The sequence below is a fragment of the Squalius cephalus genome (genome assembly GCF_949319135.1).
Source record: "Squalius cephalus genome assembly, chromosome: 20".
Lineage (NCBI taxonomy): Eukaryota > Metazoa > Chordata > Actinopteri > Cypriniformes > Leuciscidae > Squalius > Squalius cephalus.
Window position 1 is genome coordinate 20214831 of NC_137141.1, and position 26715 is coordinate 20241545.

Consider the following 26715-nt stretch of genomic DNA (forward strand, 5'->3'; position numbering starts at 1 on the left):
GTTTCCTCTGAGTGTGGTGTATGAGATGACCTTAGCATGAAAAAAAGTCAAATGGGATTAGCTAGAGACACACACATTCAGAATAAAGATACAGGGAAGCCCAAAGGCCTTGAGTCTTCTATGCGTGTTTGTGTTTGCTGGAGGAACCCCCTCGCACACGCGCGGACCTGAGGTGAGGCAGAAGGTGCAGGTTGAAAAATGAATGAATAGGACACCTCGCTAATCTCTGAAAAAACACAAAGTAATGGAAATGTTGAAATTGTTGGAAGTAGTTTGTGGATTAGAGCATCCCCGAAGATACTTGCGTTCACAGAGGGAATCTCGGGTGTGTGTATGGTAACATCATCATGGTCTTGTAAACACAATCTGGTAAAGATTTGAATATTTTCTAAAGGGCTCTCCTTTCAGTTCACCATCATTCTTCTTACACGGCCTGATATTTGAGCTTTACAAATCTCAAAATGAATATCCATTTTACATAATGTACATTTAAAATTGATTTATAACTATTTAAAATAATTTTGTTTAAAATGATTCATTTTAAAATGATTGACGTTAGACAATGTTTTGCTGATAACTTAACATGATTTTGCCTTGTGTTAAATGTATATTCAGTAGTTCTTTAGCTAGCTGATTCTTCTCAAAAAAACAAATTAATGTTTCAAACTTTTTAAATTAGCACCAAACTACTGAATGCACCTTTTAAGTTTTTATTTATTTGAATCTAGATTCATCTAGCTGACTTGCAGTCTTCTTCTGTCCGGTAGTTGTCTCTTTACATGTAAAAGCAACAGTAAGTTTAGTCATTTTCACATTTTATTTTCAAAGGATGGAAAGATCTAGATCAGGGGTCGGCTTTTTTTCGCATTCCAGATGAAACCAGACAAAATGCATCTAGTTGTTGAAGCCACAAATATAAATTTTACTCCTCCTAAAATGGTCAAATCTAAACGGAAGAGAGCGTGTTATAACGGCTCCTGTTACCCAGATATGACAGCACTACTAGAGCGCGCATCACCGCAGAAAAGCTGAGCATCACTTCAGAAAGCCAACGTGCAAACTGCCAAAAATTAAACCGAAAGTTTAACCGAAAGTTGTCTTCATTAAAAGTAGTGACACTAAAATTACCAGAGCTGATGCTGCTCTCTCTCCAGTTGCAGTGTTTGATCTTGAAATTGGCTGATGATAAATAAAATGAAGCTCATATCCGTTGCTTTCTTTGATGTGAATTTGCATGTAGCGTGGGAATTGAAGATTAGATTTTTATTAGTTTTGCGTAGACACATTCATGTTGCCAAGTGTTAATGGAACCGTTTTAACAAAACGGATAGCTATCCGATCAGTAAAAACGCATGAATGACCTGGTGTAAACAGGCCCATTGGAAATCTGTTCTTCAAAGTCTAATTTAAACCTGAAAACAAACAAGCTAAAGGATTTTGAGAAATGTAAAACAAATTTGATGAAAAATGGCTTCAGAAATATTTAAGGTCTTGTACTATTTTTATGTTAGCCATTATGATATTTAAAGTATGTATGTGTATGCGCTTAAAATGGCACTTCATGACAAAAAGGTTGCCTTATTTGGCTCTCAAGAACTTTGATATATTAGCATTTCAGGATGCCGTTTTTGAAATATGTTGAAGAATTAATCTGGATGCATCAAGGAAGAGTGGAATAGGATGTCTTGGGCTGCGAAAAAAGAAAGGGATGTTCTGATTCACTAGTACATCTTTTTCTCCTCCTCTTTTTTTATCTCCCTTGTCGTTTGTCTTTTCCAGCAAAGCGATTTTACACCTCCCTGCTCACCCCTCTCTCCTCTCTGTCGTTTAACAGCAGTCTTCCACACAGGGACGCACTGATCTGAGGATTTTCATCAGTTCACGCTTCATAAATTATGGTCTGTATTTTAATATAAAGAAACGGCAAACGCAGTCACTGCAAAGCTCTTTAGATTTACATAAAGCCTTCCGGAGTGAGGCGGTGCCAGGGGCTAGTTCTCTCACAACCAAGACGAAAAACTCAAAGTTTTGAGAAAGATGTTAGTAACTTTGTGCGGTCATGTTCACTTTCACTTGAGTTTTACTTTATCTGTCTTTTCCCTCAAAGAAATCGTGACTAAAGAATTCAGTGCAGTAACCTTCCATTTTCTCCGTTTTTATAAGTTTATGAAAAGGTTCTGAACTAGTAGAACTAATCACAAGACCAAATTAAATGATGGTGTTCATGACCTGAGAGCCCACAGTGGGAGGGACAGGGCCAGGTTACACTCTTTCATTACACTTCTTTGTTTTCCACTCTCTACCGTCTGATTCAGACTGCAACATAGATAAATTGAAATTAAAGTGAATTAACATTATTTAATTGAGTTCGCAGATGGCAGTGGCATTTTTTAATTAGTTTGTGTGAACACTGGTGGGTTTTGACTCCACATGGTCGTTTCAATGCTTCTGGTCTTTTTTTCTCTGTTGTAGCATCAGCCCTTTCAATGTTTTGAACAAGATGAAAAGTTTAACAATAAGAAATTAAAGAGCACTTTTAAAATAAAGTTCTTTTTAATTATAAAACTGTTTTTTTTTTTTTTTATGATTTTGCATATAATAAACATAACATGTGTGTGTGTGTGTGTTTGTTTGATTGTTTGTGTACTGTATATATAAATATATATTATATAAAGTATATATTATAGTTTTTTATTAACTTTTTTTCTCCATGACTGTAAATTACACTTTTCAAAAAGGCTGCTTCAACCCCCCCGCAAAGCTTGCTTTTCATGCTCCCTATTTCACCCTGGTCCAGTTACCCCCCCCTCTGAACCCTGGGCCAAGTCCGAGGGAGCATGGTTAAGCCCAGCTCGAGGCCCGGTTCCGCTCCTGCACATGGACCGCCCGTCCCTTCAGAGAGCTGAAGAGAGGCCACGAAACCCCTACTGACAGAGGGGCAGTAAGACCCCAATAGTGCCCTCATAATCTGTGAAACTCTACCAGAATAATCTCCCTCAGCTGGCCCTCTACCGCTGAGTGATGCAGGACAGAACCTGAGAATCTGAGACTCTTTAAGACCTTAAGGCCTCAGGACACAGAGAGAGAGAAAGTCTTAGAGCTTTTATCTGTAAAATCACTCCATTTGATGAAAATATAAATAAAGTGAGGGCTATTTGGGCAGAGAAGGAGAGAGAGAGAAAGCATCCTCTTCAAAGCATCTGTGAAAGATGTTTGTGCTCCAAGAATGTCACAAGCATCAGTGTACTGACTTTACCTCAGGGAAACTTTGTCCAGGTGTGTGTTTTGGCTTAATGTGCCTATCCTGATCAGATTCTGGGCAAACGTAGAACTTGTTCCCCATCCAAAAGGTTTTGGATGGACCTCATTTACCTCTTAAACGGCTTCTGCATCCCCATCATCGGATCTGTAGCAGTTCACAGCATGGCAGTTAGCATTTCACTTCTTAGAGGGTCCTCGAGCCATCGGGGCAGGTGTGTGTGAGTGTTTTGAGCCCGTTACTGTAATACCACTATCATTATCCTTCTCTCCTGCGTGTGTGAGTATGTGTGTGAGCTCAGTTCATGAGTTAAGCACTCGAAGAGCTCTCCAATACCCACGTTGACTTGCTACACACAGGCTACAAAGCTCTCGGTAATCTTCCTGTTGTAAGTCCTTAGTTTTATCTGCCAGGGATTACACTTCTGGCTTCAGAGAAAGAGAGAGGGAGCACGAGAGGGAGAGAATGAGAAAAAAGGCTGCGAAGAAATGAAAACAAATCTTTAGTGTAATCTCTAGAAAGAATACCTGTTTGAGTGGGGAAGTTGGCCGGCTGCAGATTGACCAAATCGCCTTATTCAGCATGTTTGATGTGAACGAGGCAGGTGTGTGTGCGTTTGATGATTGTATGTGTTTGGTTTGTGTGTGTTCATTTGTGTACACAAGGATCAGGAGTGTGTGTTTGCGTGTGTCTGCGTGTGTGTGTGTGCGCGTGTGTTTGAGGGGTTTTAAGGCCGAGAGCAGTTTGAATGACATGGTGGAGATGGAGAGAGTAACTTTAGATTAATCTTCTCCTGGTCTCTCCTCTCCTGAAGGTGTGTGGCCTTAAACCCGTTTCAACTGGGAGAACCTTTTACCCACAGTCCTCTGCATACCTCCCTGCACTGATCAATAACAGCCCCTGATTTTTAATGGCCCCCACTCAACCTCTGCCTTTCAACCTCTAATACCCCTGCCACCCCACACACACATATTATACCCCTTATTTAAATCAAGATGGAATGTGGACCTCTTAAAGGGACCATATTTGACATTGTGTCATTATCATTTTTGTATTTTTATTTCTTTAGTTTAATTTATTTTTTAGTTCTGTCAGTCAAGGTTAGTTTAGCATCATAATGTAGTTTTAAAGTCCACCTGTAGTCAATAATTGTATTATTTTAAAACTCATCTTTGATCACCAAAATTACATATTTAAAAGTTTTTTCCTGTGAAAATAGCTTGAATGTAACTCTACACCCTTGCTTCAATTACTATACTTGGAGTTATGAATATGCAAATGAGCCCCGCCTCCACCCTGCATCACACCAGCCCGGACTACCTGTTCCACTCATTCAACTTTACTGTGGTAAACGCTACACAATGGCAAGTAGAAATTCTGGTTTAGTTCAGCCATATATGTTTGAACCAGAAACTGATTCAGAAGAAGTGGAAGAGTGAATTATACAGGCTCATTTACAAGTCGATGTATCAGAATGGTAATGCGTCTTATGTATCGCTCTCTGTAACGTCGGACACATAACGATAATTAATATGATTAGCATTTTGCTTGACTGTGTCTTCAAACAGCTAATAATGTGTTGCTAATGTTACACAAACAATGGTCCTGTTCGCCATCTCATTCTGCCTTCTAAAAATCAGCATCCTTACAAATGCTTTGAACAAGTTCAGTGGAGAAAGGCATATAGTTCATCATAACATTGTTATATACATCATACTCATAATTAACCTGATATATTGCTACATCTACCCGATGAAATGAAAGACTTTTACATTGTTACAAAAGATTTCTATTTAAAATAAATGCTGTTTTTTTATATTCTTCAAAGAACCCCGAAAATGTATCACAATTTCCACAAAAATATTAAGCTTCACAGCGGTTTTCACCATTGATATTTCAACATTGATGTTTCTTGAGCACCAAATCAGCGTATTAGAATGATTTCTAGAGGATCATGTGACACTGAAGACTGGAGTAATGATGCTGAAAATGTATCTTTGCCATCATAGGAATAAATTAATTTTTTAAAATATATTAAAATAAAACCACTTCTTTTAGATTGTAATATTTCACAATATTACTGTTTTTACTGTATTTTGTTTATCAAATAAATGCAGCCTTTGAGCATAAGAGACTTGAAAAAACATGACAAAAATGTAAAAAGTGATAGTGTATGTTAATGCATTCATGGTTCTGATATCAGTTCAGTGACTCATTCTGCATCAACCATTTTTTGCATAACTGAATGGACTAAGGAGGCATTTTTGAGTCACAAGTTGTGAACATCATGCCTTAACCAGGTGTGAAAAGTTTCCAGCATCAAGTCATTTTGTATGTCCACACTGAAACCAAAAAATGCTTCACAATAACAGCCAATAAAAGCATGTTTTGGTTCATATTTATGCAGTGTCTGATTTTGGACCAATGAATGACAGAACGCAGCAAAATTAATAACCAACCATTCTGTGTTTTTGCATGTGAGTCCAACCTTCCCCATGTCTGGTGCATGTCTTCAGCTGACTGTTTGTCCAGTGTTACTTTCTTATTGGACTCATGGGATTGTGTGACTCATTAATGCAGTGTTTTGCTAACTATTTTGATTTACTTTATGTACCAGGCCCATCAAAAAGGTGAATTACCTCTTTATCAACTAGCATTTCTTTAGACTCATATTATGGAGATCATTTAGCATGATCATTCATCTTAAAGGGATAGTTGACTCAAAATTGAAAATTGTCACCATTTACTCACCTCACTTACTTTCGTCGGCAAAACGCAAAAGAAGATATTTTGAAGAATGTTGTTAAAGGAATAGTTCACTTTATCCCATAATTTACTCACCCCCAAGCCAAGTATATAACTTTTTTTCTTTCAGCCAAACACAATCAGAGTTATATTAAATAATCTGGTACGGCCGTTGCCGGAAGCCAGTGATTATAGTTTATAAAGTTTTAAATGTGGTTATTTTTTATCACTTTGCTTCAGAAAGCATTGATTAACCCACTGGAGTCATATGGATTACTTTTGTGATGGATGGATGCGAATTTTGGAGCTTCAAAAACTTCAAAAAAACCCAAAGCTGGGAAGAGCCAGGATATTATTTAACATAATTCAGATTGTGTTTGGCTGAAAGAAGAAAGTCATATACACCTAGGATGGCTTGAGGGTAGAGGTGTGCGATATCACGATTTTTGATCGTGAACGATCAAAATGTCTCCACGTTCTCCTTTTGAAGAAATATCGTTGTATCGTGCTTCAGTGCATTCTATCAGTTCTGGCACCTCTGTCCCAATATATTGTACATCATGATGTACATTCACATCACCTTAACGCTGAGGTAGGGTTAGGCTCACGTGAGATTGCAGTTATTCACAATCACAAAAGTATATTATTGCATGCATTTTAATGCTTTGCCGGACGGTTAAACATTTTAATCGCACACTGTTCTGACGCGCGCTTTTCTGAGCACGTATCGTATTATTTGCCTAAATGGTCTGTCATTCTTTTTTTCCTTTAGATTTTTTTACCTTGTAAGAGTACATTTTTAAAATAGGGAAATTAGTTTGACTGTACTGCTCAGTCACTTGTAAAATAGTAAAACCAACATGAAAAAAGCGTGATTAAAATCGTGAATCGGGATTTTCCTGAAAAAAAAAAAATTGTTATATTATAATTTTGCCATAATGCCCAAACTTGAGGGTAAATTATGTAAATTGAGTAAATTTTTGGGTGAACTAGTCCTACAACTAAACAGGTTGGTTATCATTGACATCCACTGTATGGACAAAACAACATATTCTTCAAAATATCATCTCTTTTGTTATACAGACAAAATAATAATATACAGGTATGGAACAATATGAGGGTGAGTAAACGATGACAGACTTTTTGGGTGAACTGTCTACTTTAAGTCCTATTTAAACAAAAAAGTAAAGAAAAAAAGACAAAAGAATATATACACAAATTGATAATCTTGGCCACATTACACACACATTTTTCTTTCCTTTAAAAAAAACTAGGAAAAATATAAGGCATCAATCACTAATAATTATTTTAATTTATTGATTTTTCAAAACCGTTTCAAGTGTACATGTACCCATGGTTGAGAATCACTGCCTTTAATGTGAAGTAAACCTGGCGTTTGTCATGTAGAGAGCTTGTCGATCTGTTGCTGGTTACGTTTTTATGTCTTTCATTATCTTAAGTGTGCGTCTCGTCTCATCTCTCATGCGTGATGGCGTTTGATGGTGTGAAACATGCCTCGGTAAAAGCCTTCCTTCCTGACTCCATCGATCCCGCTTCACACTCCGGCTGACGTATTGACGTGGGCGTGTTTTGATCAAGGCCTCGTTCAGATAGGGGTGACTTTGTAATTATATTCTTTTTAATTGCTTTCGCTTATCAGGGCTCTCATCTGCCAACGAGACCGTACCTCCGCGGACAACGATCTGACGGCGGAGCGGAGCAGAGCACACCTGATGTTTCCCTCTCTTCCTTTCCTCATCCCTCTCTCCCTCCTTCTTCTTTGCGCAGTATTACTGCTGTTCTGCTCTTAATGAGTTTCCGTGTGCATTGCGGATTCATTGATAAATGACAGCTTTATCAGAGCAGATCGCTGAACTTCGCCTCCTGTAATTTGTTTGTAGAGGAGTGTTGTCTAAAGCAGATTAGCGCTGTATAGATTTAGTTTTTCCTGCTCTACACACCCTCTCATCCCTGCTGTAACTAACAACGCTGCTTTAACACTAAAAAAAATCTTTTATATGTTTGTTTTTTTTCCTCATGTCTAGATTCGCCTTAGTAAATCACGTTTTTTCCATAGGGTTTGTTTAGTGTGGCGGTAATTTGAAGGTTGTTGTTAAGTTCTGTGCGTGCTCTTTGCCAGAAATGTTCGCATGTTGATGTTTAGCGTTACAGTGATTTGAGTCGTTCGATATGTTTCGTGATCGCCTGCCTCCCTCTATCAGAGAGCTAACCCCGTGCCAGTCGCCTTTTTTGCTTCTAAATACCTTTTTTTGTGTGTGTGCGTGTGTGCAGGCCTCACTAGATAAAGCTCATTTACACAGTTCAGAGTTTTGGGCTATGCCTCTCCGCCAGTGTTTTCACCGCCTCTAACGTTAGATTACACCACATTACACATGTATAGCACACGAGCGCGTGCGGGAGATTTGCTCTCGCTCGTATCCTCCCAAATTTTCTTATGTTTTAGCGAGGGCTGTTGTGTTTAAATTTTTAAAGCCGTGTAGCTTAGCATGGGAAACAGGCCCCGGAAATGTGATTTAGTCATGCTCGCATATTTTGTGTTTTTGTACAAGGCCCAAAAAACTCCCCCTCAGCCTCAAGCTTAGGCAAATGAACTTCGCTCGTTTCTGTAAGAAAACTTGGTAAGTTTGTCATTGGAAATGATGAAATTCATATGAAACTGGTGCTGTTTGAGCAGAGGTGAAAACATCTTTCTTTGTCACTTAAAATCTAAGGAAGCACAAGATATGAATATACTTTTTAAAGTTACAATCTTTTTTTTGTTGCGGAATTTGTACATTTCCGATCTGAAAGATCGTATTGTGCTGATGACTTGTTGAATCCCTTCTTTTATTGATCTTTGTCAGATATGACAATCTCTTTCACTTCAAAACGTTTCCCATTGGAGAGGCCGCAGCTTTGTGATTTGAATTTCCATGCGGGCTTCAGTGTTTGCAGTTTTGAAATGACACCGTATAATTATAATAGTAATTTGATATTACTTTAATGTCTATAATATGCGTTCCCGTAGCGTCATGTTCCATGCGAGTTCTCATTTTTATAATTGAGCTTTTGATTTGGTTCAAAGCAGTTCAACGAATCTTTCACAATTGAATATCCAAGGTAATTGGAAACAATAGTAAAGCCAGGTACGGAGACGCACATTTAGGGACAATTTAGTCATTAGATTCAAGGTGCAGTTGAATAATTGAGAAGCAATTACAGGAAGCAAAACAATTAATAATAAACAATTGAACACCACTTGGCGAATCACAACTAATTCTGAGACTACTCTGTAAGATCATAAAACTATTCTGGGTGTGTAAGAGAGCTTAGAGTGCTGACACACACACATACACACACACACCATAGATAGATGTTGCCGCAGGCATTTTAAGTGGATGCGTGATTGAAGCTTCCGCTGTTTTGGTGCCTTTTTTGTGTGTGTATATATATATGTGTGTGTGATTGCATCAGTTTATTGAAGTCTTTTTTCCTTGTATTTCTGTTGCAGTTCACAGAATTAGTTTGGGCCCTAGAGGTCTATAGGTTAAAATGTTTAGTGTGACAACAGGGAAATGTAATTTTAAGAGCATATTAATGGAATGTACAAAGAATGATGGTTTTAAGCAAAAGACTACCGTTCTGATCACATGACCTCTCCTAGTTCGTCTGCCAAACTCTTTTACTCCATCTTCTTTCTCACGTCTTCTCTTTCACCCTTCATCTTTCTTACTCTCATTCAACACAGATTAAGTTTTCCCCCTCCTCATCTCCTTTTACCTTCTCCTCCCTCCTCGCCCCTGTCCTCCACCATGTGTCAGGTGTGTGTGTGTGTGCACGTTCGCTGCCATCATGAATAATGAATATCTTTTCTGTCTCCATCTTATTTTTGGCAGATGTTGAAATGCTGCATGATTTTTTTTTTGCCGTTTTGTTTTTTCCTCCTCTCTTTTTGTGTGTGTGTTGGATAGCGATGAATGCAGCTTCATTTTAATATGTTCTGTTTGTAGGAAGAAACGGTGCTGTAATCCTGTCCTCCAGCGCAGAAACACGCCGCTGCCAATCGTTTATTTTTCTCCTCCTATCCCCACACCCCCTCCCCCCGCGACCGCTGCTCAGGGCAAGACAGCGCTGTGTTTGATAAGTACACGCGCTCTATGTGACACCAGAAATCCCTGTCAGTGTTGTTTCAGTAGACACATGTAGTTTTGTAAGAACATGCACTCTGTGCTGTGAGCTTGTGAATGAAGGCAGAACTTTTACACAGTTTCATCAGAACTGTTTTTTGTTCCAGTGCTTCATCATCTCACTGAAATCACTGTTATTTTGTGAATGCACAGGAATGACTGGAATTTGGTTTAGCCATTAATGTTTTTAAAGAACCCAAAATGGAATGATAGTTTTGTTTTAGTCCTTGTATAATCTGAGAACAATTCAGATGTTTTTGTTGTGGTTTACAGGAAAAGTGTTCAGTAGTTTATCTCTGAACCATGTATTTTACAGTAAAACAGTTGAACAGTTTATATTCGAGCAGTTTACATTAAAAAAGTTTTTTTGAAAGTTTACAATGGATCAGTACAGAAGTTGATCTTTTAAAAAGAACAGTTCAGTTTATATTAGTAGTTTATCAATTAGTAGTTTATATTTGAACAGTGATAGTTCACAATTGAATAGTTTAGCAGTTAACATTTAAACAATAAAGCAGACAAGTTTATCTTTAAAAAAAGTTAAGTTCATATTTAAACTATTCAGTTTAAATTTGAACTGTATGGATTACAGTTGAAGTTTAGTAGTTTACATTCCAAAAATTAAACCGTTATAGTACAGTTCAGCAGTTTATATTTATATTTAAATTTAAATTTTAAATTTTGTTTTCCTTGCTATTGGATGCCAGAGCTGGATCCCAACATAAAGACTTTTTTTGGTTATTTTGAACCACTGACTGTATAAATCGAACTGAATCATGAGTTCTGAACATGGATCAGATAAAGGATCATATGAACTGAATCTTGCTCTCTGAACAAAGAGTGCACAAAAGGACTTTTTCTTTTCTTTTCTTTTTTCCCTCCCCTTGTTTTTTCCTTTTCTTAATAAGAGGCCAAGGAGTGTGGCCATTGTTGTTATTGATTGTTGTTGTTTGGGGTTTGTTGTATTGTTTTATGTGTTGTGCGTCAGTTACAATTTGTCAATATATTTTTTATATGCATTCTAATTTCGGTCATTGGTGGTTTATTTTTTTGTTTCATTCACAACGAGCTCCTTAGTGAACCAGCGACTGTCAGATGGTTGTTGCAATACTAAGCCCTCTTTCCTGCATTAATTCTCGCTGAAGCATATATTACAAATGCTTATGAATAAGTTCAATAGTTTATATCTGAAACATTCAGATATTTATATCTGAAACATTCAGATAACATTCAGATATATTCAGATATAATAGTGAGTCGGCCATTATGTGTAGTGGAACACTTCAGTAGTTTATATCTGATCAGTTCATTTGTTTATATTTGAACATTACAGTTGAAGGGATAGTTCACCCAAAAATGAAAATTCTGTCATCATTTACTCACCATCAAGTTGTTCCAAATCTGTATGAATTTATTTCTTCTGCTGAACAAAAAAATATATTTTGAAGAATATCGGAAATAAAACCGCAGAAGAAAGAAATTCATAAAGTTTTGGATAAACTTGAGAGTGAGTAAATGATGACAGAATTTTCATTTTTGGGGTGAACTATCCCTTTAACTGTGGAACAGTTCAGTAGTTTAAAATGAATACTTTAGCAAATGTAGCATTTTAGCAGATTTTGTTTTTTATAACGGATCATATGAGTCATTGACACTAGGACAAGTAGGCACTCTGGAGTCAACTCATTTTTACAGCAGTGGAGGATGAATTAAGTAAGCCATGCCGGTTCCTGAGAGTTTAAACGTGTCTTGGTGTGTCAGTGTTACTGTTTTCCTCCCGCTGTAAAGGTGCCACAGGGCACTGTTAGCCTAAAGAGCCGAGTGCTCCTAAACGGCTGTTGTCTTCTAATTGCTTTAATAGCACCTGGCCGGTAATCCCAGGTAATTATTGAGCTGAAATTAGACAGCTACTTCAAACATCTCTTAAAAGGAGCAAAGACTGCCTCAGGAACTTACAGCTCTCTTATCATGCATGGCGGAAAAGTGACATGGAAAAGTGGTTGCGGGTTTTGCATTCGTGTGGAGCTTAACGTGTTCTTCCCCGCCCCCATGTAGCATGTGTGTGTATGCAGGGAATACATGTGCAGTCTCTACAGTAAATCACTGTTGTTGATCTCTGATTGAATATGAGACCTTTTAATACGAGGAATTAGCTTTTCCTAATTAAAAGCAAGCATCCTAGTTTGAGGTCACTTTACAGATTGGGCCTATCACAAAAGAAACAACAGAAAAATAAAAGGAAGAATAAAGCTGAACTTCATTGTACTTCATTGTTGGGTGTTTGTTTGTATTCATCTGTGTTTACTGTTGTGGTTGCTTCCTGAGCATTGTTATTAGTCTGTTTGTGTGTGTGCACATCTCCTTCCAGAGTAAAAAGGCTGTTGGAGCCCCAAGGGCCCCTCACTTGACTTTTCCCTCCTGCTCTTTCAAGACAACCTTAACCTTTCAGATTGTGCAGAAGGATGTATAAACGCACAAATAACACACTTGCCCCCGGTGGCATTCATTTGGATCTTAGCATTTAATTATGATAATCTAAGAGGCAAGCATTTGAAGAATTTAAAGGAAGTTACAGGTTCACCGTTTTGCCAATCTACTCAAACCACACCTTTAGGACGTCACGGTTCCCTTTATAATATCATTGCTTGTTTTTTTAATAGTTTTTGAGTTTTGGTCTGTAATTTACATAAGTCTGCTCTAGGCCCTTCACAAGCATTTTTTTCAAGTCTGTGCGTCCTTGAAACCTCCTGCAGTAGCAAATGGTGTCCAAAAGGGGGCGTTGTTAAGCTGCCGTACATGCGTGAAATGTTGACCAGCTGATGTATAGCGCTCTTATCAGGGGAATGGCAGAGTCTCTCTTCCTTTGCACACACAGATCCATACAGATACCTGTCCTATGATAATGTATTTCTGCAGGATGAGCACTCTTTTATAACATGTTAGATTTGTATTTAGATGTGGAATCTATCAAGCTGCAATTCATCAGATAGCTGCAAGTTTTGTCTCAGGCTATTTGATTATCGTTATTAAAAAGTTATTGTGAGAGGAAAAATGCGAGCGTGTGCACCGCAGAATATGAATTTCAAGCGATATGTATCCGTAACGCGCCGTCTCCATTTTTAACGGGATTATGTCCGAAAGTGGCCAGACTCCCGGTGCGAAGGGGTTCCTGCCGCTTTGTGTTTCTGGATTTGCGGGATTAGAATTCTCGTTCCTCCGTTTAGTTGGACTCTTAATCCAGACTGATACAGCTTCAAAGGCTGGTCTTTATTAATCATGTGTTTACATTATCCATGGTCATACACTCCTTACAGACCAAAGCTCTCATTAGAACGAGCATGTAAGTCTTTTGTGTGCATTTTTCTGTGTGTTTGTTCAAATTAGACAGAGGGTTTCAGCAGAGGCGACTTTTAACAAAGCTAAGCTTACAAAGCTAATTGGAGAGAGATGGGTTGGATCTGATGTTTTTGATTGGAATTTAAGGACTTTTGAAGAAAAGAGAGACAATGAGAGGGTTGTGTGTGTATGTGTGCAAGAGAGAATAATAGTGAGTATTTGAAAAATAGTCAAGGCTTGGACTAAATGAGTTGTGTGTGATTTGGGTTACAGTTCATGTTTCCGTATAATTAAAAGTTGTGTTTCTCTAATTCCTTTCCCTTTTCTGCATATATTATGCAACACATTGCTAATGTGTATAATGAAAATGAAAAGAAAAACAGCAGAGGTTTTTTTTTTTCTTTTGTTCATCTGGTGGTACATTGACAAGACTAGCCTGGCAAAGACATTATTGGACCACTGTTTTGCATGCTCATGAATATTGATTTGGTTATGTATACTTTTATTTTTTATATATATATTTGAATGTATTTCTTTTACTGTTCTGATGAATAAATAGTCTGTGAGATATATTGATCTCAGGTCAAAACTGACATGTAATTAATTTACTTATGTTTTAATTACACCCGTCCCTCTTTTTCTTTAGCCCAGTCCAATTCCCAGTCCTATTCTTGGTGGGAGGCCGAATGCAAGTCAGTCCCTATTGGCCTGGTGTCGTGAGGTCACGAAAAACTACAGAGGCGTCAAAATCACCAACTTCACCACTTCCTGGAGGAATGGACTGGCATTCTGTGCCCTTTTACACCACTTCAGACCTGACTTTATGTAAGCCATGATATATGACAATACACACTCTTACATAAGCCTCAGCACACACAATGTGTCCTTCAATGTGCACAATATTTGTGCTATGTGCACAAATTTACATGGATTTATACACTGCCAGTTCAATAAAATGGAAAAGATATATTTTTAAACCTATAAATACTCAAATAGATAGATGGATTAAATAGAAAAATTCCTTTTGCCATAAAATGTAGAAAATGCACTTTGACATACAAAAAAAAAAAAACAACAACACTTTTTATCATTAAAGAAGTAAATCTTCTTTTGTGCATCTCACAAAAATTACAGTATGCACATTTTGTTAGATTAAGGGGGTGACAATTTGTCTACTGACACATATTACACCAGTCTCTCTATAGTTGTTATTATAGTAACTCTTTACTCATAGAACACTATTAGGGCTGTCAGAGTCTCTTACTGTACATAAACAATACTCAGTTTTACAAAAAAAAGGCCTCATGACACTATGGAGATTCACAGTTTTTATTGATTGTTCTTTTTAATGTTAACCCATTATCAGCTGTTGCCTTTGATCAAAATAATCATCAGATGACTCAATAACCTCTATATAATTGATAGAGACAGCCCTAAACTCTATGTATACACAACTCACTTATTTCACCTCTTTCTTTCTCTCTCTCTCTCTCCCTGTGAGAATCTCACTCTGTGTGGGGGGTCTAATATGGTTTATGAAGGAGATTTAATCCCTCTGTTTTATTTCTGAACATTTCTGTGTTTGGTCTCATCAGGAATGACTCAAATCCTCCTTAATTACTACACTTACAGCAGATTCATCACAGTGCTGACAGCGCCACGGCCAACCACCCTCTGGGTTTAGCATACGCTAAAGTATCAGGAATCTGGCCGCTGTCTATTTAAGGAAGAGATTGACTGATTTATTATCTGTTACTTTTACACTGATTTCCATGTATCAAGACATTCTTTTACTTTTTCTCTGTACTTTTTCACACACACTGGCCTTAAGTGACAACCTGCATTTAAAATGTACCTTGTTTGCTGAATGCATTCATGTCATGTCATATTGTGCATTGTTGATCAGTGACGAAGATCAAAAATATATTTTTTTATTAATCTCTGCAATGATTTTTCGCATAACAAAGCGAGCATAAATATTATCCAATAATTTTGTGGTATACTTTTATTTATTTATTTTTTTACTATAACAGTTAATTTCTTTGTCTGGGAGGGTACTGTTAATATAAACACTGGTGGATGGACTAATCATGCCGGTTCACGTCTTTGCTTTGGAGAGTATTGTTAAAAAACACTGGAAGATGGTCTATAAGTGACCTTCCCCCTATTTTTTTTTATTGAAGAGTTGCTGGGAGTACAACGGGGTTACATGAGTCCTGCAGCTTGCCTCAGTTGGGGAAGTAAACATAGGAAAGAGTGTTCTAATGCTCATGGGTTGGTTTACTGCCTCATTGATTGTGTTTTTCTTTTCCTTTATTTTTTTTTTAATGGATGTTCCATTTGTTTTTGTTTTGTTTTGGGTTGTTGTCAGAGATATTAAGTAATTTAATGGTGCACCAGCTTTGTTTATGCCACAGGTGCAGTGTTTATCCTTTCATACTTAACTATGTCCGATGTTTTAAGTAGAGGAGGAATGACAGAAAAGGTTTACATCATGGAATGTTAAAGGTCTTAATGGTCCTATAAAGAGATGAAAAAAAAATCTCATCTTAAATGAGCGTCTTAAATCCAATATAATCTTCCTTCAAGAGATACTGTACATTTACTCAAAAGCAAAAGAAAAAAAAGAGACATACATTTACTCAATTCAGATCATCTTAGGTTGCAGAAGCCATGGGTGGGACACATTTTCCATTCTAAATTTAATGCTAACGCAAAAGGAGCAGCTATAATAATACACAAGAATCTGCTTCTAATGTTATTTCTCATTGTCAGGGTTGTTATATCATGGTGTCTGGAAAACTATTTCATACCCAGGTCTTGCTGGTGAATGTTTATGGCCCCAATAGACCTTATACAGAGCAGCGCCATGACCGGTATGAAAGTGAGGCTGTGAGGGATAGAAACCATGTTATCTATGGCATCCGCTGTAAAAAGCTGTATAAAGCTAGATCACTTACACTTTTCCACATATTGTCTGGAGTTTTTTTTTTTGTCTACTGAAATTTCTTGGAAAGATATTTTTGCAGTGTTTCATCAGCAGAACAATCCAAAAACACAATAAATAACAGTTAAACCCACTGAAGAGATGCATGTCTATCCCTCACAGTCTCGCTTTCATACCCTTTAAAAATGAAAGATGGCGCTGCTGTGAATAAGGTCTATTGGTATGATAAGAAATTCGGTAATAAGCTGTTTGTGGCTTCACTCAGCTTTAATTCACATTACCTGATTTTAGGTGGTGATCTTAACTGTGCAATGGACCCGAATATGGACCCCTTCTAAAATGTCAAATTAAATCTCAGCCTTTTTGAGCCAAACTGGTTGTGTTGACCCCAATAATAAGTTTTTTTTTTTCTATGAACACAGTGATAAGGCTGGCTGACTCTTAGCCCATCAACTTAAATCCAGATCATCAGCACAACATATTTCCCAAATTGTAGATGATGGAGAATGAACTATTGATCCCCTTATAATTAATAACATTTTTATGAACTTTTATTCTAGACTTTGTAAATCAGAAACACCTAAGGATCAATCTCAATTGGTAGTTTTTTGATCAAATAAATGTCCCCACTATTTGAGCACAACATAAAAAAGACTTGGATCATCCCCTGCAGCTGATCTAAGTCTAAAAAAAGACTTGGATCAGCTGCAAGAAATATCTGAGGCCATATCAGCATTGCAGAGTGGCAAGGCGCCAGGGCCCGATGGCTCTCTGATTGAATTCTATAAGAAGTTTTCTGCTAAATTATCTCCACTCCTACTTAATATTTTGAACATTCTTTATCTTAAGGAACTCTACCAAAATCTCTTACTGAAGCACTGATTACACTTCTATTGAAGTCCGAGAAAGATCCAACAAAATGTAGCTCATATTGACCAATTTCTTTGCTAAATGCAGATGTCAAAATGTTCATTTCTTTTATCATCATTATTATTGCTATTATTTTTATTCATTTTCATTATCTTTTGTACTATTACTGTTTAATTTACATCCTCTAAGGCAGTCTTTTCTGGATAGGTTGGTGAGGGATTGAAAATGTAAAACAAATATTGTAGTATACTATTCAAGATAGAATCAAATCTCAGTAAATGAACTTTACAATATTACCAGCTGAAAATGCAGTTTAACTGGATGTGTTTATAAATGCCGTTTCATGTGGAGAAAGGCTTTTAAAACGCATTGTGCCTTAGGGGACAGTACCCAGCCCACATCAAGGTTTAAAGCATGTAGTGAATGCTTATGTTAGAAGAAAAGTGAAATATTGGAAATAAAAAAGGATATTGTCCATTTTTAGAGTAGCCCCACTACTGTTTCCCCAGCTAAAGAGAGGAAAGACCCCAGGCGCACAGTGGGTATGGTAATGGAGAACGAGAGATGAAATGTTTAATGTGTTGAGTGCTTGAGTAAAGGGTGTGTGTGTGTCTAATTTTGCTTGCACTCACACACACTCTATTAGTTGTGTTGATTGCAGAGCTGTGAAATTGCATGTTACAGTTCTACAGCCATTACATGAGATGCATATTTAAAGCTAACTCTCTCTCTCTCTCTCTCTCTCTCTCTCTCTCTCTCTCTCTCTCTCTCTCTCTCTCTCGCTGTTCTTTCCTCCCTCCTAGTGACTACAAGGCTCTCAATCCTCAAGATATTAAAGAAAACAACAAAAAGGTAAATGCTACACACTCTCTTTCTCTCTTCGTTTGTTTGTGCATCAGTAATCCTCCTCATAGGTGATTTTTGTTATAAATCTGATTCACTCCCACCCAGCGTTCTCTAATTGCCACTTTCAGAATGCGGCTCCCCTGCCGACACTGATGGAAAGAGTGTGTGTGTGTGTGTGTGTGTGTTTTTGCTCGTGTTTGTGTGGATGGAGTAAGTCACCTGGGAGTCGTAAGATAGCATCATAATTCATAAACATGCTATGAATAAACTTTACAGGCTTCTCCACAGAGAGAGAAGACAAGAGAGAGAAATAAAGGGATATTAATCACACACTTAGAGGAAAATGCCAGTTAAATGAGGTCTAAACAGAAGAGACACATACACACACACCGTAAACTTGTGAAAAACTCCCATTAACTTCTGTTGTTCTTAAATTAAGTATAATTGCTAGACACGACCCAAGCCCTTATAGACTTTTGAAATATTATTATTATTATCATATATAAGCCATATATATATGATATAGTGATGTAATGTAGTACAATATCATAAAAAAAAATTCTATTTGAATATATTTAAACAAGTAATTTATTCCTGTCATTGCAAATCCTTTGATAAATGTAAGCATCATTACTCCAGTTTTCAGTGTCACATGATCCTTCAGAAATCATTCTAATATGCTGATTTGCTGCTCAAGAAACTTTTCTTATTATCATCAATTTTGAAAACTGTTGTGCTGCTTAATATTTTTGTGGAAACCGTGATACATTGTTTCAACATTTGTTAAAGAATAGCAAGGATTTATTTTTAAAAAAATTAACAATGTTGAAGTCTTTACTGGCAGTTGTAATCAGTTTAATGCAGTCTTGCAGAAAAAAGTATTAATTTCTTAAAAAAGAAGAAAAAAACACGAAACCTTAAACTTTTGAATGGTAGCATAAAAACCAAAGCACCTGCTCAGATAATGATGATGGCCATACAGTAAAGTTAATGCAGAAGTTCTCAGTCCTGCTCCTAGAGATCTGCCTTTCACACACTCTTCCTTTCATTTTCAGCTGAACTTATTTATCTGCTTCAGGTAGATATTCACGAGCACGATTTATGTTTTTTCTCACTTTTTTGTCACTTTTACCCTCTCTCTCTTGTTATTGTTTTACATTATACCGTGTTCCTTTCATTCAAGAATTTTCAGTGGGATGTGCGCAACAAATGGGCTTTGAGAGAGAGAGAGAGAGAGAGGAAGGTGTGGATATTGCTGTCAACTCTCAAAATCCTGTTTAAATAAACCGCCAGGTGGCTGTGCCAACAAGGATTATTCCAAGCATCTCTCTTCCTCTCTGTCTCCCTCAAAACACACACACAATGCACAGCAGCGCACGATATGAAACAAATGTATATTTGCTGAAGAGTTGCTTCCTGGATTTGTTTGGAATCTATTTGGATTTGTGGATGTATAAAACTTAACTGTAATTCCGCTCCATGGATTGATCACTGTATTTTGGAGTGCTGCAGATTATCTCTTATTTCAGCCCTCAGATTAACTCCATTTAGACTTTATTAGGTGTGTTTAATGTGCTCCTTGTGCTCTCCCACCATTCCTTTCATCTGTCATCACTTTATCCCTGCACTCAATACCTGCAGTCACTTCCTGACTTCATTTCCTGCCCTCTCGTTCAGTGACTATCATATACACAATTTTCCTCTCTCCATCACTGCAAAAGTGTGCGTACTCTCGCTCTCTTTGAACGATGAATGACTATCCCGAGCTGAGGAGGTTAAGAGCACCCTCTATACAGCCCCAAACACACACATTTAGATAACTGCATTCATTTTCATGTGATAGAATCAGCGCGACCCTCTCTGGCACAGCCGTGATTGCAATAATCTCCATTGAAATATGACAGATAAGAACAATCAATAGCAAAGGGAGAGGAGGTTTGGTCATACAGGCAGTGAAAAGAATTATTTTCTCTGTGTGTGTCGAGAGAGAGACTAGCAGTAATTCCCCATGATATCTGATCTGTGCGTGCACGTGTGCGCCTGCGTGTATGTGTTCCTGTGTTCCTCGATAAATGTGCAGACAGGGGGGAAAAAAGCCCCCTGGCTGTGTGTGTGACTGACAGCGATGGATACCTGTCAATCATTCAGCGATGTCATTCACAAAACAAAATGCTTTTCATTGTCCGTTTAGCGTGGGGGAGGGGGCGACAGACTGGAGCAGGAAGAGAAAGTCTTAAACACACAATCGCACAGTTCACACGGGTTATTAGTGCTGCTGCATCATTTATACACTGAAAGAGTAAACAGCACATTTCTGTCTGTTGATTAAATAGGTTTGGTAGTTGTTGACGCAGTACATCAGAAGTGTAATTTTAGGGTTAAATCACACTCGCACACAACCTGCTGTTTACATGGTGTATTTATTTTAATCAAGCATGATTTGCTGTTTCGAAGACTAGAGCAATGAAACTGAGAGACACCTCAAACTTGTGCTCCCTGTAAACAGACATTAATACAAACACTTTTTATAATCTATAATTTGATTATATTATTTTTAATTATAAATAATTATATATTAATATATATAATTTTATTTTATTATATACTCTACCAAAAGTTTATTATATACTCTACCAAAAGTCAGTAATAGTTTCTTCAAAAAATCCTGAAAAAATGTATCACACTTTCCACAAAAATATTAAGCAGCATAATTGTTTTCAACACTGATGATAAGAAATGTTTCTTGAACACCAAATCAGCCTATTAGAATGATTTCTGAAGGATCATGTGACTGAAGACTGGAGTAATGATGCTGAAAATTCAGCTTTGTCATAACAGTATAAATAAAATTGTAAAATTCATTAAAACACTTTTAATTTGTAATGATTATTCACAATATATTGCTGTTTTTACTATAAATATTCATTTTTTTATGCAAATAATGTCATTAAACCATTTTTTTGGAATGTTTATTCCTGCCAAAAACTGATTGTGTAACATGCGAAGGAAAATAATGAGATTTGGACCTCATTCAGCTGCAGTGTGAATGTAGCTTAAGTTTAAGAATCTCAATCAGACACTTAAGTTTCGTTCATTCCACCAATTATTCACTCTTTCTTTAGAGTTAAAACCCAAACAACACATACCTGAAGACTCTTTGTTTTCCCACCCTTCTTCGTTCCCCTTTTTTCTATTCAGCTGTCTGTACCTTACATTTGCCTTGCTCTGCAAAGCTCTGCGTCACCATTGTTAGCCTCCAGCAAACAGGAAAAAGAGAAGGCACGAGAGAAAGAAAGATGAGATTAATTGTAAATTGAGAATCGGCTTACCTTTGATTATCCCTCCCCTCCCTTTCTCTTGTTTTCTCTCTCTCTCGCTCACGCCAATAAAGGGGACAACCCTGATAAAGTCAGTAGCTGGGTAAGCAGCAGAGGTTGAGACAATAGTCAGCACTGGTCAACAGGCTGAATTCTCTCGGCCATCAGCTCGGCTCTGATAGCGGCTCTGATAAGCCCAATCTGGGGGAGGGCGAGACAGAAGCCTAATTTGTAGGCTTTGCCTTATACTGGTGTATTCTCAGATTCTTAAGAGAAAGAGAAAGTAACTTTTCTTTCATTCATTCGGTGGATTACCGTGATAATGTCAGCCAGTTTACTTTCACTTCTTCCTTCCGTTTCTCTCTCTCTCTCCCTCCCTCTATCTCCCGATCAGGGATTGAGTTTGGCTGTTTGATTATCTGCCTGTTCTCCTCAACCGGACAAATCAGTGCAATTATACTCACTGCCGAGAGAGAGAGAGTGACGGAAAGGGGGAAAAGTGAGAGAGAAAGTGAGGGAAATGGAAGGAGAGAGAGTGGGAGATATATGCGATAAGACTGAGGCAGGATTAGTTTAGTGTTTCTTGGTATCGTGCTCTCTTATCATGGAGAACCATCCTTGACATTAGCTGTCACCGCCTGCCGCATCCTACTGATCCCAGCTTGTCTTATCCCAAATCTAATTCCTGCATGCATCCCACACCCTAACTGTTTCTCCTTCCCATCACCCTACAACCCTCTTCCTTTTCACCCTTTACCCTATCGTTCTCTTTTCCCCTTCATCCTATACTTTGGTGTTCCGTCCCACCCTAAACCCTGTAGTTTACCCTTTCACCCTTCATTCATTTTCACCCCTCAACCTGTCTGCCCCTTTCACTTTTATGCTACCGCTTTCTCCCTAGTTTACTTTACTTTACTACTTTACATTTTCATCATACCTCACATTTTCCCCTACTATATTCTCTCCAAACCTGACCCTTCCACCTTACCCAAAGTAGTCCAAATTAACACCCGCCATGCTCCAAATACAAGTAGAAATTGGCTTTGATAGATAAATCAATAAAATACTTTCTGTTAAAAATGTATATATTTAATTAATTAATTAATATGTTTTGTTATTTATTTATTTATAAAACGATTGTCTGACCCAGATTTTTATTTATTTTTAATTTTTAAGAATATTTTTTATTTTGATGAATTATTTGGTTGACAAGTTTTAATTTTTAATCTTGCCTATGTTCTATAATTTGTTCTATCTATCTATCTATCTATCTATCTATCTATCTATCTATCTATCTATCTATCTATCTATCTATCTATCTATCGATCGTTCTGTCAATCATTCTATCATATGTTCTATCGTTTATTTTTTTTATTTTTTTTTTATTATAAAACGATTACCTGACTTAGATTTTTTTTTAAGAGTTATAGTCTGAACCAGATTGTTTACTTTGAATTATTTGATTGACAGGTTTTATTTCATTTTAAAATATTATAGCGATTCACCCACTATTGACATTTCCAACTATTTGCCCTTCAGAGACAATGTTGTTGTTTTAGTGCGTTACGAAGAAATTACTTTTCTAGTCCACCAGTCCTTGTTTTATTTGATACTGTCCTTTATTTTCTGTGCTTTACTTGTTTTAAACATGATCTCTTTTTGTGTCTGCAGGCATATGATGTTTTTGCCAGTCTGGGAATCTCTCGGCTCCTAGAGCCGTCTGACATGGTTCTGCTGGCGATCCCGGATAAGCTGACAGTGATGACGTACCTGTATCAGATCCGGGCACATTTCAGTGGTGAGGAACTCAACGTTGTGCAGATCGAAGCCAACAGCAGTCGTAGCACGTACAAAGTTGGAGATTTCGAAACGGACACAAACAGTTCTATCGACCAAGACAAGTTCTACGCCGAACTCAACGACATTAACCGTGAGCCCACTGATCAGGATGCCGCAGAAAGTAATGGTGAGCATGCTGAGAAAGAAGAGGAAGTGAAGTCAGTCGTGACAGGCGGGGGATCTGGTTCTCTGTCCGTCTCACCTGGGGAAGTTTTAAAAGAAGTGACTCCATCTTTACGGTTGTCTAAAGCAGGCCGTGACTCTCCAGCAGCTCCAACGATCACAGAACTTCACCCACGACCCGCCCAGAGCACCAGAACCAGCCTGGAGACCTCCACCACCCAACCTCCTGCTGCAGAACAGAAAAAGCTCCTCAAAGCAGATACACTGGACATGGGTGACCTGTCTCACAGGCTGGAGAGAGAAAAGGAGAGAGGGCAGTTGGGTGGGTTGACCACCACTGAGACCAGAGTCTCCAGGGAGCAGCACGAGGCCCCACGACCTGCCGAAAAACAAACTGAATCTGGGTTGCCCACATGGCAGACCGGGTCTTCTCTAGCAAACACACAAAAACTGGGCTTCACATACAACAGAGACACTGATCTTATCAAGAAGAAGAGAGCGAGTTTGCGCCACTCGGAATCTGACAGCACGTCAGACAGGAGTGCCCAGACCAACCACACACACACACCCGCTAAACACACACAGGTAAATGTCAACACACACATGAATGCTTAGATATGCACATATATCTGAAAACAAAATGACAAAATCTGTCTGTCTGACATTCTGTCATTCTGTCTATCATTTTTTGTTGTTCTATCTATGTGTGTCTCTCTCTAAAGTCTATAAACCTTATGTCTGTCTGTCTGTTTTCTCTATCATTCTATCTGTCTATTCATTCATCTTTCTGTCATTGGCTCTATCATTCTGTCTGTCATTCTATCTATAATTCTGTATTTTTTGTCTGTCTGTCTGTCTGTCGCTCATTCTATCATCCTACTATTCTTTTTATCTGTTGTTCTATCTGTCACTGTCTTTTTATATTTAATTCTCTCTCAAAGGTCTATAAACCTGTCTGTTTGTTGTTTGTTCTGCTGTTCATTATATTGTTCTGTCTATCTGTTTGTCTTGTCTATCTGTTTGTCTTTTCTATCTGTTTGGCTTGTCTGTCTGTCTGTCTGTCTATCTATCTATCTTTCTATCTGTTTGTCTCTGTCTATCTTTTTCTGATTTTAAGTGTCATGAGTTTATATGAATTTCTGTTCATTTTAACTTTACTTCCATTCAAATTGTAATTCTGCATCACGTTTGCTACCTCAGTTTAAATTATATTCAAATTCAGAAGTTGAATTAGAATTTAAAAGTAATTCTAAATTCAATTTCACACAACCCTGGTTCCAAATATTCCGGATAACCTAGAAATACCAGGGAATTTCAAGTGTGATTTCCAGGCCTAGAAAAGTCATGAACAAAATTATTTTTAAAAAGTCCTAAAAGCTCATGGAAATTTCTAACATTAAGATTTAATTGATAAGAAATGACACTTTGTTAGTGTGATGTAAAATTTATTTTTAAAATACCTTATCCAATCATCACAAACAACTAGAAAGGTCATAGAACTATTTTGGAAATTCATTGGTCTAAAAGTGTGGGATCCATATTGAGCACTGGAAATGACCAAACCACACATGACAAACGGTCCAACACAAGCAAGTCAACAACATCAAGCACACATACACACTTTCAGGGAACAAACACAGGTAGATACACATGCAAGTTAAATGAATAATGCCCTGAACACTCCCAACAGAAAAGCAGTTACAACTTAAATGGAAAAAGCTGGCATATAAAATCAAAGCACATAAAACTGTTTGAAGCTTTATACATGTTTGATATTTTTGCCATTTTGCGAAGACGCCTGATCGGCACAGACAGCAGCCGTGTGTCACTCGGAGTGGCATGTCATTATGTACAGGCCGTCCCGCCTGCAGCTCTAATACTGACACGGGTTATAGCGTGTTCCGCATGAGAGCCTCTCCTCATCTATACAGCATGCACACACACACTTGCAGGTGTTGCAGCACAGCCAACTTTTATCACACACTCTCCATGTATCACTGTCATTTTTTCCAGTGAATAACTTTCCAGCTTAGATTTGTCCTGATTTTATTTTGACATGTCATCAAGGCCTCTGCTGTGACATGAGAGGTGCGCTACCATGGTGACATTTACTTGCCACAGCCTTAAGTTTGTTGGCACTTCATTTGGCTGTTTTACTGAATGTGTTGCACAGTGTAGTTGCCCTCTCACCCACAATGTTAAGTGATCAGGGCCAACGTCACTCTATCTTCTCTCAGCTGTCAGAATCACAGCCATACCAATCTGATGATAACTCATAGCGTTTAGAAGAGATGCTACTCTCACTCCGATATAGGGGAATGAGGCATCAACTGATTTGTCTACTTACATTTTTGTTTTTTTGTTTTTTTCAGGAAGTCGTAACTGCCCCAGTGTCTAACAATAAGGAAGAGAAGGTAAAACAGATCATGGTTATACAAATACAAAAGGAAACTTTGTTACACTCAAAATTGAATGAAAACCTCTTGTTCTCAATTGCAGAAGGTCCTGTCTCGTCAAGAGGAGCTGAAGGAGAGGGCCAGGCTGCTATTGGAACAGGCCCGTAGAGATGCCGCCATGAAGGCTGGAAACAAAAGCACCACTAACGCACAGTCGCCTACACACACTCCACAGATTATTGATGTGAGTTCACACACATACACACCTTTACTTGGATATTGACATTCAGGAGAGACTTCTGTTTTTACACTGTGACTTTTGAATGTTTTTGTGAGAAGTCTCACATGCTTACCAAGACTTGATTTATTTGATTAAAAATACAGTAACAACAGTAATATTGTGAAAAATTATTACAATTTAAAATAAAAATGTTCTATTTTAATATATATTCAAATGTAATTAATACCTGTGACAAAAAAGCTGAATTTTCATAAGCTGTTACTAAGTTAATAGTAAGTTGGTGATTAAGAAGCATTTATTATTATTATTATTAATGTGGAATACAGTTGTGCTGTTTAATATGTTTGTAAAATCCATTAGAATTTTTTTCAGGATTTTTTTTATGAATAGAAAATTTTATTTAAAAATAGTAATCTTTTGTAACATTATAAATGTCTATCAAAAAAAAAAAAAGTTTATTTAAAAAAAAAAAACAACAACATTAAGACAGACTAAGACCCAGCTGTTACAGCTATTTTTTTGCATTTTAATAATTACATTTTTTCCAATTTTCTAATTGTGGGTGTTCCCAAAAAGGGAGGTTTTTTTTTTCTTTCTTTCTTTCCAAAG

General features: G+C 37.5%; 1 protein-coding gene across 9 annotated transcripts in view; it reads left to right on the forward strand.

Moving 5' to 3' along the window:
* Positions 1–26715, forward strand: part of ehbp1 (EH domain binding protein 1) — a 135348-nt gene that overhangs the window by 52051 nt on the left and 56582 nt on the right. For all 9 annotated transcript variants that reach the window (XM_079852737.1, XM_079852738.1, XM_079852741.1 and 6 more), the window contains 5 exons: positions 14174–14352; positions 18148–18196; positions 23179–24054; positions 25842–25883; positions 25969–26109. In XM_079852737.1, coding sequence (XP_079708863.1) covers positions 14174–14352; positions 18148–18196; positions 23179–24054; positions 25842–25883; positions 25969–26109 — 1287 coding nt within the window. The remainder of the gene's footprint in view (positions 1–14173; positions 14353–18147; positions 18197–23178; positions 24055–25841; positions 25884–25968; positions 26110–26715) is intronic.